Source organism: Rhinatrema bivittatum, chromosome 13 (assembly GCF_901001135.1).
Source record: "Rhinatrema bivittatum chromosome 13, aRhiBiv1.1, whole genome shotgun sequence".
Taxonomy (NCBI): domain Eukaryota; kingdom Metazoa; phylum Chordata; class Amphibia; order Gymnophiona; family Rhinatrematidae; genus Rhinatrema; species Rhinatrema bivittatum.
This window is the reverse complement of record NC_042627.1, coordinates 42,148,820-42,170,710: the sequence shown is the minus strand read 5'-3', so window position 1 is coordinate 42,170,710 and position 21,891 is coordinate 42,148,820. Positions and strand designations below refer to the sequence as shown.

At 45.7% G+C, this 21,891-nt stretch overlaps 1 protein-coding gene across 2 annotated transcripts in view; it reads right to left on the bottom strand.

Annotated features, from left to right (window-relative positions):
• Positions 1-21,891, bottom strand: part of MYO1E (myosin IE) — a 416,393-nt gene that overhangs the window by 44,183 nt on the left and 350,319 nt on the right. For both annotated transcript variants that reach the window (XM_029574567.1, XM_029574568.1), the window contains exons 20-22: positions 11,821-11,935; positions 10,701-10,870; positions 3,469-3,614 (exon numbers count right to left, since the gene is read on the bottom strand). In XM_029574567.1, the coding sequence (XP_029430427.1) occupies positions 3,469-3,614; positions 10,701-10,870; positions 11,821-11,935 (431 nt within the window). The remainder of the gene's footprint in view (positions 1-3,468; positions 3,615-10,700; positions 10,871-11,820; positions 11,936-21,891) is intronic.

Below are 21,891 nucleotides of genomic sequence, written 5' to 3'. Positions count from 1 at the left end.
TGAGGGTCCTGGATAGTAAGAGGAACCACCGAGGGTATCGAGTATAATCTCGATGGCACCGGTGCGGAAGATGGAACTGTAAATGGCATCGAGGGCATCGGTGCTGTCGATGGAATCGGTGCCGGCCTTGGAATCGGTGGAACCGAAGGATATATCGGTGGCGAGGGATGAGAAGGCACCGATAAGACCACCCCTGAAGGGGGAAGTAAGAACGGTGCTTCCCCTCCCGATGATAATCCAGTCGGAGACGGTGATGTTGTCGGTGCCACTGGAATCACCGATGGAAGGGCCTGTAGAAGCGCTTCCATACGGTGTAGTAGCGGTGCTAGTGTTCCCACTAGTGGCTCGATGGTCGGTTCCGTACTCGGTGGCGAAGTCGGTGCCGGAGTCGGTGCCGGAGTCGGTGCCGGAGCCGGTGCCGGAGGATGTTGGAACTTCAGCATCGCCTTTTCGATGGCCTCCTGGACCAGCCAGTCCAGTTCTGCCCGGAGACCAGGGGTAACAAGACCCGGCTCGACGGGAGAGGGAGGCTGAGGCTGAGCCGGAGGGACCACCGTAACCGGTGGGATCACGGCTCCCACACCCCGAAGGGGTGAAGGTTTCCTCGGTGCCTGCGAACGAGACGTGGACGGTGCCAGGTCCGATCGAGGCTTTTTAGTCGGTGGCTCGGTCCGTACGGAGGTCGATGTTTCTGGATCCTCGACGGGCCGAGACTTGTGCCGTCGATGGCGATGTTTCTCTGGTCGATCCCCTCGTCCATTCGGGGAAGGGACTGGAGTCGACGGCCGGGAAGTCATCGATGGTGGACGGTCACCGGAGGGTTGACGATGATGGTGCAACTTCGACGGTGCCGGTTCCGATGACGTCGATGCTATCGATGGCGTGGGGGTGCGAGCATGGAAGAGGAGCCCCATCTTCTCCATCCTGGCTTTGCGACCTTTGGGTGTCATTAAGGCACATTTGGTGCAAGTCAGGACATCATGCTCGCTGCCTAAACACAAAACACAGACCCTGTGAGGGTCTGTGATTGACATAGTCCGGGTGCAATCCGGACATCGACGAAACCCCGTTGCCATGGCCTTAGGCCAAAAATTTAGTCGCGGGATTGGTGACTGTCAATAGGCCTCAAGGGCCAAACTCGACGTAAGTCAGCCAAAAACGGCAAAAAACTTACCGGAGTTCCGCGAGATGAAAAATTAGTCGAAGGGAGACCCCTGAGGGGCAAATTTTTCTTCAGAATAAGTATTTCCGAATTCCTGTCAGGAACGTGGATAGGAGCTCCTTTCGCCGCGTGGCAACTGCTGCGCGGAAAAAAGAAGACTGAAGGGAGACCCCTGCTGGCTGCAGGGTCAGTGCCGTACTGGGCATGCCCAGTAGGGGCCAGTCAAAGTTCTGTTAAACTTTGACAGAAGTTTTTCCGTGGTGGGCTCCATCCTCGATGTCACCCATTTGTGAGGACAACCATCCTGCTTGTCCTGTGAGAATATCTTTTCTTATCTGAGTAAATATTAAATTCCTAACAGATAGTGAAAGAAATAATTCTGCAGAATGGATGATGTCACCCCATTTGCATATTCTGACTGTATTAGATAATCCAGAAGCCAACTCCAGAAGCAGAAGAGGTGCCCTATTGTCTGTGTCCAACCTGACAAGGGACTGCTTTTGGTTGCTTTTTGCACAGTAATTTACTCCTGCTACTTTGGGCTTCCAGTTCAGTGGGAACCAGCATCTACTGGTCCTTGGCATCATGAACTTTTATTTACAACTATCCAGAGTTTTTCTCCTATTTTTAAATCCCCCTCCCAATTCCACCTAGTTATCACCATGGCAGTCCTTGGCCAGGGGCCACAAAACACAGCTCCCTCCATAGTCAGTCTGATCACTTAGCGTAATTAGGGTGCAATAACTGAGACAGCTTTTGATCTCTCTAAAGGCTGTGAATGTCATGTCCACAGCATTCCCAGCTTTGGCCAGCTGTGGATGCACTCAGGATGCACATCCACAACCCCTTATGCAATAAGGCGATGAGAGTTTTCAAAGCAACCTGACCATGTTAAAACGATTAATGTGCTGAGATTGCCATGTCTGAAAATTGCATTCCTCTGGCCAGCTAAAAGTATGTGCCAGCTTCGACAGCGTGAGTACTTTTATCCTGAGTGTGAGGAGTTATTCCTGGGGTTGTGTCCAGATTGCAGGAAGGAAACAGAACACGGGCACAACATTTTTTTTTAAAAGCACATGCGCTAGTTCACCCTCTTTGGCTGCCTGCAGGTAAGTATGCAAGTGCTACAGTCCATACATTTTATGCTGATTGTCAAAAAAAGAAACAAATCAGGTAGTTTCTCATTGAAACAGTGTAAAGTATGTGTGCTAAAAGCACCCACATATTTGTAACTATGTGGACTATTTGAATATTGCTGCCTTGCTTGTTAAAGTATCTGAAACTTTGAAAGCTTATGATGTTTCACACTGCTATATGTGGAGAATTCATAGAACAAAATGAGACTGATAAATTTTCAGAAGTTAAGTTCATCCTTAGCACGACTTTTTCTGTCACTGCCTACTAGAATCATTAAGAATTTCTGAAAATTCCCTTCTCCCGGGCAAACCTTTTTTAGATTTTTAATATTTCTGATATTCCTATGTGTAACTTGGGATTTTTTGTCTCTCTCCCCAACCAAGGCCACACTAATTGTGGAATTTGTGTTCCCAACGGACAGATTTTTCAGCAGAAAGATAAGACCTTCCTATCTTTAAGGGTTGGTGTGCTCTCTGATATCTCCTTGATTGGACAGCTCCTCTGCAGTGTTAGAATTGCTTCTTGGTGTTTTTCTCTATTAATATTATTGATTAGCATTTCATTCTAATGTATTTTTTGGATAATTTTTTTATTTCTGATTTTTTTATTGCTGATGTTTCTTTTTCACCATCTTTTGGATTCTACTTTAGTTTGGGAACTTAGGAAAGGGCAATTTTCAAAAGAATGCAGGTACAACAGGCTTTTCCCTTTTGAAAATTGCCCAGCTGATATGCGGGTAAAATTATACCCACACACTCTGTATGTGCGTCATGTTAAGGCGCATCAGGGACAGGCATGCAGGGGCATATTTACGCACATATAGATGTGAATTTCCCTTAAAGCTTTCCCTGCACTAATTAGCAGGTGTAACTTTGTGTGGATCGTTTTCATGGGATAATTTTCAGTAAGTTTACTTTGAAAACTGGAGTAGTAGATGTATAACTTTGTATAACTTTGAAAACTGGAGTAGTAGATGTATAACAGCTCGCAGATTGATGCAGGCTGATATAAAATGAACCCGTGATGCGGAGATAGTCATGGTCGCATTTATGTCTTAGTGTCTGTTTCTATAAAGATTATGTACCTCCTAGTTTATTTTTGTATAATAATATTAATTAAATGATCCCTGTACTGTTAGTTTATCTTTGTTTCCACAGACTGGCACCAACCTTAAGGAAACTGAGAGTATTCGTTCCACTTCAATTCTCCGTTTTAAGACTTCCTTCACAAGACCCTTCTCTGGACCCTGTTTCACCTTTTCCCGTCCGATCAGGTACACGCATTTTGGAGTGAGGATGAGATCTCTCTTAATGCTCTAGAACATGAGGAGAAAAGATGCAGAGACATGCATGGAAACAGTCCGAATAGGCTTCCAGAAATTATTAAGAGCCTTACAAGGAAAAGGGCTTGAATGGGAAGGTGTGGTGTCTGTAACTTTGCCCAGTGCTCAATCAGTATGCAAATACCCAACTCAATACAAAGGGGTTTGCTTTTTCAGGTGATTGTCTCCCTTTTCGGATGAATGCAGCAGCTTTTACTCTGCTGATATTTTGTGAATACATATCCAGCTGGTGTGCAGTGCCCCGCTCCCTGATTTTATTGGACTTGTCTCTACCAGTCGGAGACATCCATGCTTTGTAATAACATGTCCCACACACCTAGTAAATCAAATTCTCTGCCACTAACAATCAGGAAATCTTCTGTTGTCAACAAACATTTTTTTTCTGGAAATATTTGTCAACAAATGCAGTATTAGATAAAAAAGATGCTACATCTATGAACAAATAAAGCAATTTACAATGAAATCTGTTGACAAAACAGTTGTTTTTTGTGATAGGCACTTATAATACAATTTAGAAAAATTCCAAGGAAACATAAGTGAGTATTTTTAAATAAAGATTAAAATAAAATTAGTAAATTAATTTTTGAAAAAAAATCCTGTTTTCAAATTCTACTATTGCCAATGCTGATGATCTCTACCATAGGAAAATTAGTTTCTTACCTGATAATTTTCGTTCCTGTAGTACCAAGGATCAGTCCAGACTGCTGGGTTATGCCTCCCCTCCAGCAGATGGAGTCAGAGAAAAGCTGAAAGGCACCCCCTAGATATACCAGTGTGCCACCTGCGATCCCTCAGTATATTTGATATCAAAGCAGAAGGAAACCAACCCTTTTTAGTCCAACCACTGACTAGATCAAGTAGCAACATCATCTAACAACAGCAACAAACTTGTCACCCTATCTATTAAACTAGAAACAACCTCAGAACAACTTACCATATAATCTGCAGGAACACTTGTAATTACGACCTGAAGGTGTAGAGCACTGCAAAAGAACGACCCGATAGAAACATGAGCAGACTCTCCTAAAGATATTGACTTGGGCGGGCATCTGGACTGATCCTTGGTACTACAGGAACGAAAATTATCAGGTAAGAAACTAATTTTCCTTTCCCTGTACGTACCAGGATCAGTCCAGACTGCTGGGATGTACCCGAGCCGCCTTAGATGGGGTGGGACCCAGAGAGTCCCTCTCGAATCATGCTGCTCCCAAAGGACTCAGCCGACGGGCCACGAACTTCCAAGCGATAATGCCTAGCAAAAGTATGCAAGGATTTCCAAGTGGCCGCCCTGCAAATCTCCTGGCAAGACACCAACTGGCTTTCAGCCCATGAAGCCGCCTGAGAACGCAGAGAATGAGCTTTCAGGCCATCGGGCACAGACTTACCACAACCAATGTACGTGGACGCGATTGCGGTCTTCAACCATCGTGCAATAGTCGTCTTGGATGCCTGAAGGCCCTTCTTGGGGCCATTCCACAACACAAACAGGTGTTCCGACCTCCGAAACTCATTAGTCACCTCCAAATACCTCAGGAGTATACGACGGACATCCAAACGCCTCAAGTCCCGACCTTGAGAAGACTGGAGCTCCTCCTCCAAAAAGGAAGGCAATTCTACCATCTGATTAACATGAAAAGACGATACCACCTTAGGTAAGAAGGAAGGAACTGTGCGCAACGACACACCAGACTCCGAAATACGCAAGAACGGTTCCCTGCACGAAAGAGCCTGCAGCTCCAAAACATGACGTGCTGACAAAATGGCCACTAGGAATATTGTCTTGAGAGTAAAATCCTTCAAGGAGGCCCACCTAATAGGTTCAAAGGGGGCAGTACAGAGACCACGAAGGACCAAGTTCAAGCTCCAGGAAGGACAGGGAATTCTCACAGGAGGACGTAGATTCCGAACTCTGAGCAAAAAACGAGCAACATCTGGATGACACGCTAGAGAGACACCATCAACCTTGCCCCTCAGGCAACCCAGAGCCGCCACCTGCACCCTAAGAGAACTGTAGGCCAGACCCTTCTTCAAACCAGCTTGCAAAAAGGTAAGGATATGCCTGATAGAAGTCTGTCGCGGTGAAATCTTTAAGTCACAGCACCACGAGTCAAAGACCTTCCATACTCTAGCATAAGCAAGAGTAGTCGAGGATCTGCATGCCCGAAGTAGTGTAGTAATAACTGCTTCGGAATACCCTTTCTTCCTCAACTGCCTCCGCTCATAAGCCAAGCTGCCAGACAAAAGTGATCCGCCCGATCGAAAAATACTGGACCCTGACGAAGGAGATTCGGAAGGTGACTTAGACGCAGTGGCCCATCCACCGCCACATTGACGAGATCCGCAAACCACGGGCACCTTGGCCACTCCGGAGCCACGAGAATCACCAGTCCCCGATGGGATTCTATGCAGAGGGAACACATAAAGGAGAACATGAAGAGGCCACGGAAGTACCAGTGCATCTACCCCTTCTGAGCCGTGCTCCCGCCTTCGGCTGAAGAAACGCGCTGCCTTGGAATTTAGTCGAGTTGCCAATAAGTCCAAGCACGGCACCCCCCAACGCTGAGTTATGAGACACATTGCCTCGGCCGACAGCTCCCACTCCCCCGGATCTAGGTGCTGCCGACTGAGATAATCCGCCTGAACATTGTCCACACCGGCAATATCAGCACTGACGCCTCGGCCGCCACCGGCCGACTCCTTGTGCCTCCTTGTCGGTTGATATATGCCACCATGGTTGTGTTGTCCGATAGAACTCTCACCGCCTGACCGCGTACCATCGGGAGGAGTTGACGCAAGGCCAGGCGAATCGCCCTGGTCTCCAGGCGATTGATGGACCATGTGGCCTGGCGAGGAGACCACGTCCCCTGTACTGCGCGAGACTGACACACGGCCCCCCAGCCGGATAGACTGGCATCCGTCGTTACGACTAACCAAGGTGGAGGTTCTAAGTCCATGCCCTGTAGGAGATGGTCCGGGATCAACCACCAGTCGAGGCTGGATCAGGCCGGCTCCATCAACGGTAACACCATGTCGTAATCCTCGGACCTGTGATCCCAACGAGAAAAAAGTGCTCTTTGTAAAGGCCGCATATGCGCAAAAGCCCACGGTACCATCTCCAGAGTAGAAGCCATATGCCCAATGACTTGTAAATAATCCCAGGCCGTGGGTAACGGTAGATCCAACAGGTTCTGCACCTGTGCCATTAGATTGACCATCCGCTGATGTGGCAGGAACATCTTGCCTACCAAAGTGTCGAATCGGGCTCCCAAGAACTCCAATTGTTGGGTCGGTTTCAGCTAGCTTTTCTTGAAGTTGACTACCCAACCTAGCGTCTGCAGTTGTTCCAACACCAATCAAACCGCCCACTTGCACAATGCTTCCGACTTCGCCCTGATGAGCCAATTGTTGAGAAAGGGATGCAGCAGTATTCCTTGCCGGCGTAGAGATGCTGCGACAACCACCAGAACCTTGGTGAACACTCTTGGGGCCGTCGCCAACCCGAATGGAAGGGCACAAAACTGGAAATGGTTCCCTAACATCATGAACCTCAGGTATCTCTGGTGACGCTCCCAGATCCCAATGTGGAGGTATGCCTCCACATTGGGATCTGGGAGCGTCACCAAAAAGCCAAAAATTCTCCCTTGTGGATGGCCGCAATAACAGATCGTAGCGTCTCCATGCAAAAACGAGGAACCCGTAAGGCCTTGTTGACCCGCTTTAAATCCAAGATTGGTCTGAACGTGCCTTCTTTCTTGGGAACCACGAAGTATATGGAATACCGGCCAGTCCGACATTCGGCCGGCGGAACTGGGATCACCGCCTCCAGCATCCTCAACCAGTCCAACGTTTGAGCAATAACCAACTGCTTTTCCAGAGGACCGCATGGCGACACCAGAAAAAGATCCCGGAGCGGACGAGCAAAATCCAACACGTAACCGTGACTTACCACGTCGAGGACCCACTGGTCCGAAGTTATCTTGACCCATTCCTCCCGAAACAGGGCCAATTGACCCCCGATGCGCGGAATGGAGGAATGGGTCTGCACACCTTCATTGTGTAGTTTTGTTGTGGGTAAAGGTCTGTGAAGATCCTGACCGCTGAGGTCGCCAGTCACGAAAGGAAGGAGTCCAAGATTACGCCCTCGACGCTTGCTGTCTCTGAGGAAGGGACTGGCGCTGACCCCGGAACCGGCGCTGACCCCGGAACCGACCCCTGGAATTCCCGAAGGGTCGAGACTGTCGGGGCTTATCTTCAGGTAACTTATAAACCTTGTTATCTCCTAAGTCCTTGATAAGCTGATCCAGCTCGTCTCCAAACAACAATTTTCCCTTGAATGGAAAAGAACCCAGCCGTGACTTAGAGGAAACATCCGCTGCCCAGCGATGGAGCCAAAGCAACCGCCTGACGGATACTGCAGAAGACATAACTTGAGCCGAAGTCCGTAATAGATCATATAAGGCATCCGCTGTGTAGGCGACTGCAGCCTCCACACAGTTCGCCTATTCCGCCTCGTCCGGTGGCAGATCCTGGGCTGTTAACAGTTGTTGAATCCAGCGAAGAGTGGCCCGCTGCACCATACTGCTACAGGCCGCTGCCCGGACTCCTAACGCTGCAACTTCAAAGATGCGCTTCAATATGATCTCCAACTTCCGGTCCTGGAGATCCTTTAGCACTATACCTCCTGTCACGGGGATGGTAGTATGCTTAATCACGGCCGTAACTGCCAAATCCACAGAGGGAGTTTTGAGAAGGTCCAAGGACTTGGACAGCAGGGGGTATAACTTATCCATAGCCCTGCTAAACACACAAGGAGGCTTCCGGAAGATCCCACTCCTTAGAGACAATTTGGAAAAGTTTAGGATGAAAGGGAAAAGTTGGTGAGGGGTCTCGGAGGCCCGTCAGAGCTACATCCCCCGTGGAAGTATCAGCTTCTTGGTGTGGAACCGAAAGATCCAGTTCCTTCAACACCTGCGGGATCAAGAAACACAGCTCATCCTTGCCAAACAAACAAAGAATCTGGGGATCATCCCCCTCCACAGACGCTTGACCTTCCGAATTGCCCCCTCCATCTGTGTCCGGAGCTTCCGGAGCGGGATCCGGAAATTCCGGTACTCCCGTGCCCCCCCTGGGGCCGTGGACCACGAGCCCCCATCTTTCCCTGGCCCGGTGACGTCCTGGGGATCTTAGGTGGAGAAGGACCATCCACCTCACAGCCAGCCTCTGCTTCCAAAAATGCTTTGTGCATTAACAGCACAAATTGCGAAGAAAACGGGACTGGTCTCTTACCGGCATCCCCCGTGGGTCTGGAGGGAGGGGGGGGGGGTCGAGGGGCATCCAAGTTGATCGAACTGTGCGGGCTTAAGGCAGGCGGGGAGGAAGGAGGAGAATCCTCTGCCTCTGACGCTGTCCCCTCTATCGGCAACGCTTGCAAGATGGCCGCCGCCTCCTTCTCTATGGGAGGCGAGGCTGTTGAGCGAGCACGGCGCACTCCCCGACGCCACGCTGAGGGAACGCTGCGGGCAGCGCTTGGCCCCTGAGAGGGTCCCTCGCCCCCGGGAAGGCATCGGGAGCAGAGACCCTCTTGGGAGAGTTGCGCCCCCGCCCCCCCGCAGGCCGTATAGGCCGAAGACCACGGCATGGAGAGCCAAGCCGGGAGACATGTGGTCAGAAAAAGCGCGCCAAACGAAAGACACTGGCTCCTGAGGAAACAGCGCGCCGGGTGACCCTGCCACCCAGGCTGGGGCTGCAAGGGTAAGCCTACTGCCTGCCCCCAACAGGACTTAAGTGGCTCTGTGTTTTTTTTTTTTAAGACTGTAGTCTGCTCCTAAAAGTCCCCTTCAGAGACTATCTCTGGAAAATTGCTACTGTGGGGGGAGGGTGACCGGCCCACCGGTAATCTCTCCCCCTGGCCCACAGGACTAACTAGCTCCGGGCAAATGGTGCGAGGGCAATGCCCTTCCAAGCCTGCCGCAAACCTGCCTTCTCGCTGCGCGTGCAAACCAATTGAAAACAGAACCTAAAGTGTCCTAAACTTCCTGTGATTTATTTTATTTCATAATACATGAAAAACATAACAAACTATTTGATCTAGTCAGGGATAATATATAAAAAACAAAACCTGGATAACCAATTTAGAAGGATCAGGACCACAGGTTATGCCTCTCAATCTGCTGGAGTCAGAGAAAATACTGAGGGATTGCAGGTGGCACACTAGTATATCTAGGGGGTGCCTTTCAGCTTTTCTCTGACTCCATCTGCTGGAGGGGAGGCATAACCCAGCAGTCTGGACTGATCCTGGTACGTACAGGGAATTAAAGTTATTCTTGACCTCTATGTGAAATCCTCACTTTCCCCTGGGGACATCTAACTCAGGTGCTGATGCAAAATCACGCACTGATTAAGCACCCGTTTTCCTAAAGCGCACACAGCTCCCTCCCCTGGGTGCCTGGTGTAATATTGAAATGAGCTGGTGCAGTAAAAAGGATGCGTTAGGGATACATTTTGCATCCCTAGCGCCCAAGCAGCGGGCACCTAGGAGATGTGGCTGTTTGCTATGGATGCTCAATACAATTGCTGTGGGCCTTCTTGTTTCAGGCGGGTCTTGGTTAAATTACCACATTTTCCATTTAGGCAGCAAAAGACCTCGTTAGCCATGAGCTCTGTGGACCCTGGATCATGCAATGCAGCACAAAACTCGGTGAAGTCTTAAGGCTGTCAGGATTCAATTTTCTGTCTTCTCCACTGGAGCCGGAGTCTGCGATCATAGGCTCCACAGATCACTTGGACCTTGAAGTGGTAAACCCCTAAGAGTAAAGGCCGCACCCAGGGAACGTGGCTATTTTACAACTTACGAGCGTATGTGTGCCACATTTTAAGTGGGCACAGGCCTGTGCGTGCAAATGCCGCTTCTACCGTTTAAATCGGGGAATTTTAAAAGGCAGATTTTGGCCCCCACCTTAGACATGAATGTCAGAGGTGGATGAAAAGGCTCCTTCCTGAAAGTGCCTGCTTTCTGGTTTAAAAGAATATTTCTAGTTCACAAAAACTTTATTCGCATACCTTAAACCTTCTATCATATTTAGTGACAGTCTCAGCGAAATCAATCTTCTCCCGTTTGCCCACAAACTGGCGTAACTCTGGATGCTCATCCATGCCAATATAATCCCCGATAAAGTTCCTGTTAATACTGTTTTGTCTCCTCTCTTTCTTGTTCAGCAACAGATCTGAAGCTAAAATCCAAGATAACATAAACAGAGATTTGGGTGATGCACATTACAACTGAGACATTTATAAATGAAGAGCAAATTCACCAGTAAATGTCTTTATCTGACAGAAACAGACTGAGATGCTGATTTTTAAAAATGGTCCCTCTTTCCACAATAAATACTGTAAAATTATAGTTATATAAATCACACGAATCTATGAAATGAAGTAGTAATGTATTATAGAATAACAGCATGTTAATTTATTAACTAGAATCATGGATTAAACAGGACTATAAGAGGCAGCCAAGGAACTCTGGGGCCTTGGGTCGCCTTTCTACCCACAAAGTAGTCACCGTGGCCTTTGAAATGATTCTCTTCTGCTCACTCTGCTTAGCAGCCTCATTGAAGATCAATATGTACAGAAATTCATAGCCAATCATTTCAGAGACTGCCTTCAGCCAATGTGGCATGGATATCTTTTAATTTATAAATTGCATGTATTTCCTGATTTTTTTTTTTGCAGTCTATATAGTAACATAGTAACAGACGACAGAAAAAGACCCAAGTAGTCCATCCAGTCTGCCAGGCAAGTCTCTCTTTTTTTTTGTTGTGTAGTAAACTGCTTCTCTGAGCCTTAACTGCCACTTCGTGCAGGTTACTCACATGCGTTAAGAGTAGTAACTGCACTCCGTGCAGGTTACCCCCATGCCTTCTATTAAGGGTAGTAACTGCTGCTCTAGTTATTAGCTAGATAAGGACATTTATCTCTCTGAATATCCCTGATAACTTAGCCGGATAAATTATCCGTTTTAGGACTTTTTGAATATTGGCCTCACTCATTCCTCAAGATGACATCACTATGCATTTGTGCTTGTTAAATGCCTTGCCATAAGAAAACGAGCACGAAAAGCAGAAAGTCACTTCTGAGCAGCCACGGCTCAGAGAAAAACATCCACGACACGGACACTCGGTACCTTCTTCTCGCATCTGTACATATTTTTTTCTGGCCACGTATTTCCTCCATGCCTTCTGGATCGTCCGTGCATAGCCATCATACTTTCTCTCCCTCATCTCCTCCAGCAGGAACAGCTGCACACAGAACATACAAAGGGGTCAAGCACTGCTTTACTAGACTGGGCGGACATGCAGGCCCTTCTAATTCTTTTTCCCTGTATGGGAAAGGATTTTGTGGGTGACTATGCTCATGCATCTGATGCATGGTGCAATGGGCATTTCATTTCTGGAATTTCTTTACAAAGCAATCGTTTTCTGATGCCCTTCCATTAGGTAACTGCATTCTGCATTTCCTTTCAAATATAAAACAAACAGCTCATCAATCAACTTTCAGTTTCAATTTTTATTTTATTTTCCTGGGAATTTATCAGCGTACAAACAAAAATGGGAGAAATTCAGTGGAAAACACCGAGTCATTTTCTTTCACCTGTTTTTCTGCAGCTTTTGTTCACTACAATAAACACTGATAAATTGCTGGTTAAAATAAAATTAAAACTGAAAACAAAAGTCACTATCTGTGTTGCATGATTTTATCTGAATTATTTTTTCTTTTTATGCCATGATTTCATTTCTCTATGGCATCTCTTTCCCTTTCTTGTTCTTCTGTTTTCATTCCCTTTTTTCTTTCAATCCTTCTCTCTTTCATCTATCACATATCCTCTGAGCCTCCTACATTGTGCTTAAGTCTAATATTTTACACATCTTCAGCACTTTCTCTCTTGATCCCTCTCTTCTCTCTTTCTCCATATTGTATTCTCTCTGACTCCTACTCTTCCTTCTTTCTGTCCTTCCTTCCCTTTTCTTTGCTCTCCATTGGCTGTCCCTCCCTCCCTCTGTCTCCACTGCCACCATTACTCTTGCCCACCTTTCCTTCACCCCTTTCTGTCTCTTGTCTCTCCACCCTGCTTCTATCCTTCGATTGCCCTTTCTTTGTTGGCCTCTCCACCACCTTATGACTTGAGTCATAGAGTGAGGTTGCTTACCTGTAACAGGTGTTCTCCAGGGACAGCAGAACAAACAGCCACACAAGATGGAGTGACATCATCCAATGGTGCCACATCAGTATTCCTCTTCTAGTCCAGAAAGTTTCCCTCTTCTGGGCATGTGAGGATGTTACCACGCTGGCATCACCATGTGACTTTCCTCAGTCTGTGTGCTAGCTCATTTCCACTTCCTGGAAAGGAGAGAGGGATGGTATGGCTGCTTGTCCTGCTGTTCACAGAGAACACTTATTACAGATAAGAAACTTCACTTTCTCTGCAGTCAAGCAGAACAAACTGCCACACAAGATGGGCTGCCCAGTTGAAGTTTCTTGTTTTCTTTTTTGCAACCTGTAACTTTATTGTGGGAAGATGAGTATTTAAAATGTTAAAGGTGAATTTAAAAGAGTTGTGTGCATAAAAATTAGCACATGCACGCGCATGTAGCGCATATTCACATAAGTGCTGAGCGCACTGTTTAACCGGTGGTTAGATGTGAATCCAGAACCCCTTATTCTATAAGGGGATTAGCGTGTCCAAAACACGTGTCCAAGCCCCTGCAAAACTAATAGCGCACATTACATGCAAATGCATTTTGATGAAGTTATTAGCAATTCTCCCCTGATTAAAAAAAAAAATGTATGCCCTACATGCATAGGGGCGGATTTTAAAAGCCCTGCTTGCATAAATCCGCCCGGATTTACGCGGGGCCGATTTACGCGGGGCCGGATTTACGCAGGGCCGATCGATGCGGCGTTTTGGGGGCGGGACGCGGCGTTTCGGGGGCGGGCCCGGGGGCATGGTTTCGGCCCGGGGCGGTCCGGGGGCATGGCTGCGCCCTCCGGAACCGCCCCCGGGTTGCGTCTCGGCGCACCAGCGGCCCGCTGGCGCGCGTGGGTTTACATCTCCCTCCGGGAGGCGTAAATCCGTGGACAAAGGTAGGGGGGGGTTTAGATAGGGCCGGGGGGGGGGGGGGTGGGTTAGGTAGAGGAAGGGAGGGGAAGGTGAGGGGAGGGCGAAAGAGAGTTCGCTCCGATTTTGGAGCGGCCTCGGAGGGAACGGAGGCAGGCTGCGCGGCTCGGCGCGCGCCGGCTGCCCAAAATCGGCAGCCTTGCGTGCGCCGATCCTGGATTTTAGCAGATACGCGCGGCTATGCGCATATCTACTAAAATCCAGCGTACTTTTGTTTGCGACTGGTGCGCCAACAAAAGTACGCGAACGTGCATTTTTAAAAAATCTACCCCATATTTTTACCCTCAGAAATTAATGTCTGCCCAGAACAATTTCTGAAAAGCCCAAAAAGTGTATAGAAAAGCAGAAAATACTGCTTTTCTGTACTTCCTTTCACTTAATACCTTGGTGATATCAATTAATGAGTGTCCATTTTCCTAACCGGCCGACAGCCGACCTTTCCTGGGCGCCCAATGCCAAGGAGGTGCTAAGGGCACACAATTTCCCCTAGCGCCTCCTTTTTACCTCGGCACCCAACTTCAGAGTGGCAGCCCTAGTGCTGCCTTGGAGGAAGAAGGTCTCATGGTTGGAGAGCATCAACCTGGTGTAGCAGGAAAGGATCCTGTAGCAAGGACCTGCTCTCCAGGTGATGCACTATCCTTTCGTACCGAGTGCTGGGGAGGAGCCGGCTGTCGTAGTACATGTGGGCACCAACGACATAGGAAAATGTGGGAGGGAGGTTCTGGAAGCCAAATTTAGACTATTAGGTAGAAAACTTAAATCCAGAACCTCCAGGGTAGCATTCTCTGAAATGCTCCCTGTTCCACGTGCAGCTCACCAGAGGCAGGCAGAGCTCCAGAGTCTCAATGTGTGGATGAGACGATGGTGCAAGGAAGAGGGATTCAGTTTTGTTAGGAACTGGGGAACCTTTTGGGGAAGGGGGACTCTCTTCCGAAGGGTTGGGCTCCACCTTAACCAAGGTGGAACCAGACTGCTGGCGCTAACCTTTAAAAAAGAGAGAGAGCAGCTTTTAAACTAGAACAAAGGGGAAAGCAGACAGTCGCTCAGCAGCGCATGGTTCGGAGAGAGGTATCTTCAAAGAATACTAATGATGCATTAGAATTAGGGCATCCCGACAGTGAGGTTCCAATAATAAGAAAAGTAGTCCAAGTGCCTGTAACTAAAAACTCACCTGAGCTAAAAAATTCTAACTTATCGCTATCAATTAAAAAGCAAAATGAAAATACAAACAAAAAACAAACTTTGAAATGTCTGTATGCTAATGCCAGAAGTCTTAAGAAGTAAGATGGGAGAATTAGAATGTATAGCAGTGAATGATGACATAGACTTAATTGGCATCTCAGAGACATGGTGGAAGGAGGACAACCAATGGGACAGTGCTATACCAGGGTACAAATTATATCGCAATGATAGAGAGGAGCACCCGGGAGGCAGTGTGGCGCTTTATGTCCGGGATGGCATAGAGTCCAACAGGATAAACATCCTGCATGAGACTAAATGCACAATTGAATCTTTATGGATAGAAATCCCTTGTGTGTCGGGGAAGACTATAGTGATAGGAGTATACTACCGTCCACCTGGTCAAGATGGTGAGACTGACAGTGAAATGCTAAGAGAAATTAGGGAAGCTAACCAAATTGGTAGTGCGATAATAATGGGAGACTTCAATTACCCCAATATTGACTGGGCAAATGTATCATCGGGACACGCTACAGAGATAAAATTCATGGATGGAATAAATGATAGCTTTATGGAGCAATTGGTTCAGGACCCGACGAGAGAGGGAGCAGTTTTAGACCTAATTCTCAGTGTAGCACAGGATTTAGTGACAGAGGTAACGGTGGTGGGGCCGCTTGGCAATAGTGATCATAATATGATCAAATTTGAATTAATGACTGGAAGGGGGACAGTAAGCAAATCCACGGCTCTCGTGCTAAACTTTCAAAAGGGAAACTTTGATAAAATGAGAAAAATTGTTAGAAAAAAACTGAAAGGAGCAGCTACAAAAGTAAAAAGTGTGCAAGAGGCGTGGTCATTGTTAAAAAATACCATGTTTCTAAATGAGGTGGTTCCAGAAACACAAATCTATTACTCTGATAAGTAACTAAACATTTGCAGGGGAATTTGAGAAAAAAGGTGGCTCCCAAAGCAACCACCCTCAGTCTCAAGTTCAAAAACTGTTTCCGCCTCATTTGAGTATCTTTGGAAACGTCCGGAAATACTTGAATTTTCTGACCACAAAACAAGATTTCTTTATTTCTAAAGTATCTCTGGAGAATAAGGTTTTTCTCATTTTCCAAACCAAAAGTCACTAACAGTGTGGCTCTTGATTGGATAATATCATTTGATGATTCTAGGAAATCAGTTAGATTGGGACTGGCTGGTACTAAAACATCAATACCACCTTCAGGAGTTAAAATATCCCTTTTTTTTATAGGTAAATAAAACATTTTTGAAATAGTTAATTCCTTGGTTATACCCAAAATTTCCCTAGCATATTTACTTAATAATTCTTGTGCAGATATTAATCTGATACATGGGAAATTTAGAAACCTCAGATTATTTCTCCTTAAGATGTTCTCATATCCCTCTAACTTCTTATACATAATTAAAGAATCCTTTATACATGCTGTACTAGTAGCTTGTAAAGTTGCAACTTGTGACAGGTTTGACTCTGTCACAGTTTCTAAATAAACAATTCTTTTATTGTGATCCTCCAAGTGTTTCTTAGTTTCCAATGCCGTAGTGGTGGACTGACTCATGGAAAGGGATAATAACCTTTCCATTTTAGAAACCACCCTCCACACATCCACCAGGGTGATGTTATCAGGAGGGACTTCTTCATCATTTAAATCACTAGGAGACACATGTCCCAAATCACTATCATTATTATTTCTAGTCCCTTCCTGTAGTCCTGGTATCTGAACTCTGGGTCCCGGCGATGTTAATGCCTCAGTCCTAGGGTCAGACTCTCCACTGGCCCCACTATTCCCAGCAGTTACATTGGGGGACTGGTCAATGGCTGGACTACCGGAGGCTCCCGATGAAAAAGAGATGTCCGGTATGACTTCTCTCGTGTTCTGACTCACCCTCCGAATAAGATGTTGATCCATCGGGCCTGTGATGTCTCCTCTTACAGGTGTTGATATCGCCATCTTAATTTTCCTTTTCTTTCCCATCCAAACGTAGGACATATCCGACGATGAAAGAGTCAGAGAAAGTCGCCCAGGGGCGCGCCCCTGGGCGACTTTCTCTGTATTCCACACATTAAGAAAGGTGGAAAGCAGGCAAAACGATTACCGGCATGGTTTAAAGGGGAGGTGAAAGAAGCTATTTTAGCCAAAAGATCTTCATTCAGAAATTGTAAGTAGGATCCAACAGAAGAAAATAGGATAATGCATAAATGTTGGCAAGTTAAATGTAAGACAGGCTAACAGAGAATTTGAAAAGAAGTTGGCCATAGAGGCAAAAACTCACAGTAAAAACTTTTTAAAATATATCCGAAGCAGAAAGCCTGTGAGGGAGTCAGTTGGACCGTTAGATGATCGAGGAGTTAAAGGGGCACTTAGAGAAGATAAGGCCATCGCGGAAAGATTAAATGATTTCTTTTCTTCGGTGTTTACTGAAGAGGATGTTGGGGAGGTACCTGTAATGGAGAAGGTTTTCATGGGTAATGATTCAGATGGACTGAATCAAATCACTGTGAACCTAGAAGATGTGGTAGACCTGATTGACAAACTGACAAACTGAAGAGTAGTAAATCACCTGGACCGGATGGTATACACCCCAAAGTTCTGAAGGAACTAAAAAATGAAATTTCAGACTTATTAGTAAAAATTTGTAACCTATCATTAAAATCATCCATTGTACCTGAAGACTGGAGGATAGCAAATGTAACCCCAATATTTAAAAAGGGCTCCAGGGACGATCCGGGAAACTATAGACCAGTTAGCCTGACTTCAGTGATAGGAAAAATAGTGGAAAGTGTGCCAAACATGAAAATCACAGAACATCTAGAAAGACATGGTTTAATGGAACAAAGTCAGCATGGCTTTACCCAAGGCAAGTCTTGCCTCACAAATCTGCTTCACTTTTTTGAAGGAGTTAATAAACATGTGGATAAAGGTGAACCGGTAGATGTAGTATACTTGGATTTTCAGAAGGCGTTTGACAAAGTTCCTCATGAGAGGCTTCTAGGAAAAGTAAAAAGTCATGGGATAGGAGGCGATGTCCTTTCGTGGATTGCAAACTGGCTAAAAGACAGGAAACAGAGAATAGGATTAAATGGACAATTTTCTCAGTGGAAGGGAGTGGACAGTGGAGTGCCTCAGGGATCTGTATTGGGACCCATACTTTTCAATATATTTATAAATGATCCTGAAAGAAATACGACGAGTGAGATAATCGAATTTGCAGATGACACAAAATTGTTCAGAGTAGTTAAATCACAAGCAGATTGTGATAAATTGCAGGAAGACTTGTGAGACTGGAAAATTGGGCATCCAAATGGCAGATGAAATTTAATGTTGATAAGTGCAAGGTGATGCATATAGGGAAAAATAACCCATGCTATAATTACACAATGTTGGGTTCCTTATTAGGTGCTACTACCCAAGAAAGAGATCTAGGCATCATAGTGGATAACACATTGAAATCGTCGGTTCAAATGTGCTGCGGCAGTCAAAAAAGCAAACAGAATGTTGGGAATTATTAGAAAGGGAATGGTGAATAAAACGGAAAATGTCATAATGCCTCTGTATCGCTCCATGGTGAGACCGCACCTTGAATACTATGTACAATTCTGGTTGCCGCATCTCAAAAAAGATATAATTGCGATGGAGAAGGTACAGAGAAGGGCTACCAAAATGATAAGGAGAATGGAACAGCTCCTCTATGAGGAAAGACTAAAGAGGTTAGGACTTTTCAGCTTGGAGAAGCGACGGCTGAGGGGGGATATGATAGAGATGTTTAAAATCATGAGAGGTCTAGAATGGGTAGATGTGAATCGGTTATTTACTCTTTCGGATAGTAGAAAGACTAGGGGGCACAATTAAAACTAATCGGAGAAAGTTCTTTTTTACTCAACACACAATTAAACCCTGGAATTTGTTGCCAGAGGATGTGGTTAGTGCAGTTAGTATAGCGGTGTTTAAAAAAGGATTGGATAAGTTCTTGGAGGAGAAGTCCATTACCTGCTATTAAGTTCACAATGAGGTAGACCTTCAAAACATATGCGCGTGCATAGCCACGCGTATCTTATAAAATCTGGGGTCGGCGCGTGCAAGGCTGCGCAAAATCGACAGCCTGCGAGCGCCAAGCCGTGCAGCCTGCCTCCGTTCCCTCCGCGTCCCCCCACCTTCCCCTCCCTTCCCTATCTACCCCACCCCCCAGCCCTACCTAAATCCCCCCCCTACCTTTGTTGGGCAAGTTACTTAGTTTTTGGGTACTTGCCAGGTTCATATGGCCTGGATTGGCCACTGTTGGAAACAGAATGATGGGCTTGATGGACTCTTGGTCTGACCCAGTATGGCATTTTCTTATGTTCTTATGTTTTTAGTGTTGTGAGTTGCTTCAGTGTCTTCAGTTCCTGTGATCTTTGTCTTCTTGCCCTGCCTATCTGTCCCATCTTTCCCTTTGGCGGATATCCGGTATTGACCTCTGCCTGACTCCTCGATATTCTTGAATGCTGCCTGCCACTGACCACTGCCTGACTCCTGGATTTTCTTGAATGCTGCCTGCCACTGACCACGGCAAGCCTCCTGGATATTCTTGAACATCACCTGCCACTGACCCTGCCTGCTCCGGATTCACCTATACTAAATTACCCGACCCAGTGACTGTGACGGATCTCTCTACAAGCAGCAGAGGCCCTCACATAAGACCTGCCAGCCCCGGCACCCAAAGGCTCAACCCGAGGAGAATGTGGGCTTCTAAAGGTGAAGTTCCAGTTGGGCCTCTGCCTCATCTGAATCCACCTGCTGATAGTGGGAACCTCCAGGGCTCCTGCCCGCAGGTTGCATCAGCTCTACCTTGGTCTACTGGTCCATGAATTTAACACTTTTGAACACTCTCTTCCCCATTGTATCCAAGATTCTTGGGTCTCTACATGGAGGAGTATTCGAATATATTTTTGTTGTCTTTGCTTTTTCATCACTGATTTTGACTATAAGAGATTCATGATGCAGCAGTACTTTATTATGGCTAGGTCCTGTATTTCAGGTCTATAGTTTTTGCTACTTGTGTTACAAAATATGGTGCTTTCCATAATTTTGTCTGAACATCCAAAATAGATGGATGCATGGGGACAATTTTGTATTGTTTGGAGGTAGTATATATATTAAAGGATGCCTTTGAGTTCTGTGTGTTCTCCTCTTGCAAACTGAAAGAGACTGCTTCTGACATCTTTTGGAATAACAGCTGAATAGGTACTATCTTCTGGTGGGGTTGATACTCTATTTGGTTCTGGAGATGGATCCAATGGTGTGCCATTGGATCCATTGGATCTGACACATATTCTAAAGAGTTACTTCTGTGAAGTAAGGATTGTAAGATGGAGATGATGATTTTCTCCTTTCTTCTATAGATTCTTCTGTATTTATTACCAATGATTCATTATTTTATCCATAAAAACAGACGCTGGGACTTTGAATGGATTCTGCTCCTTAAGTACTAAAATATTGGCTTCTGGAATGTTGGTCCCATGTTATGTAGTTTGCTAGCATATGTTTTCACTAAGTCTGTTCACAGCTTTTGGATAAATGAATAGCACTATCTAGTCAATGGTACTTCTTATGGTATTAGCAAAGGAGCACTGATTCTGAATATGTGTTTACCGCTGGTCTCTTCATTTTATGCTTTTAAGGGTAGATTTTCAGAAATTTTTAGAAAATAGGCCCGGCACGCGTAAGGCCATTTACGCACGTAGGTGTTTTAAAATCTGGGCCTTAGTGTGCCCTTTTGTTGGCACCATTATTGTGGCACAAGGAAGTTTCAATGCCAGCTATGTGCATCAATCTCTTTACACTATTTTGCACTGAAGATGTTGTACCAAAATCTTTGAGTGCTGGCATCTGTGTGTCATCCCACGTGGATGTCCTTTTGCTGGTGCACTTTGGCACTGATATTTGTGCACCAGTCTTTGGCACCAATGTGTCTGCACGACCTTTGTTAGCACTGATGTTTCTGTGCCTTTTAGCACTGTAATGTTTCAGCGCAGAATGTTTTTCATGGTGTTCTCTTTGAGCCAATGAACTTCTGTGTAAAATTTTTAAGCTTGAAGATTCCCTTGTTGGGGATCGTGCTTGCCTTTTATAATGATGGTTAGATTTTTCATCTCAGATGAGGTTTTCAGCTCCTACTTGAGCTTTTGATCTCTTTATACCATGGGTGAACAAACCAATCCTTAGGGCTCCTCCAGCCAGTCAGATTTTCAAGATATCTCTAATGAATATGTATGAAATTTATTTGCATGCACTTCCTCCTACATATGCAAGTATTTCTCATGCATATTCATTAGCGATATCCTGAAAATTCAACTGGCTGGGTGAAGGGAAGGGACTCAATGATCAGTTTGAGCACTCCTGCTGTAAACTATCTTGAAGACATTTTTTCATAGAGCTCACAGGAAGAGCTATCGTGTTCCGGCTCCAGGCACCTGAGGCGTATATTGTGCTGATCAGCTGATGCCATTTTATGGCGGCACCTCTCACATGACTTAAAATTATTCATTCTTTTCGACTGAAGATCTTTGAGACATCATTTCTTGATCTGAATAAAAGGGTTGTTAAATCTTCCTTTTCTGTGTATTTTTTCTTTTCTTTTTTTTTAATTTATATTTTTTATTAAATTTTACACAATTTACAGAACATAAGTTCAAGAATATCAGATGAGAGAATTAGGAAACCCTTCATTACATCACTTGTTTAAAATAAAATAATAACTTCCTAATCAGAAATATTATAAGAAATAGGAAGTCCAATACATAAATGAGCAGTCTGTTTAGAAGAAAACACCATTATTAACCTATATTCTCGTCCAATAAATGATTCCTGAATGGTTAATCAATTCAATGCACGGGCT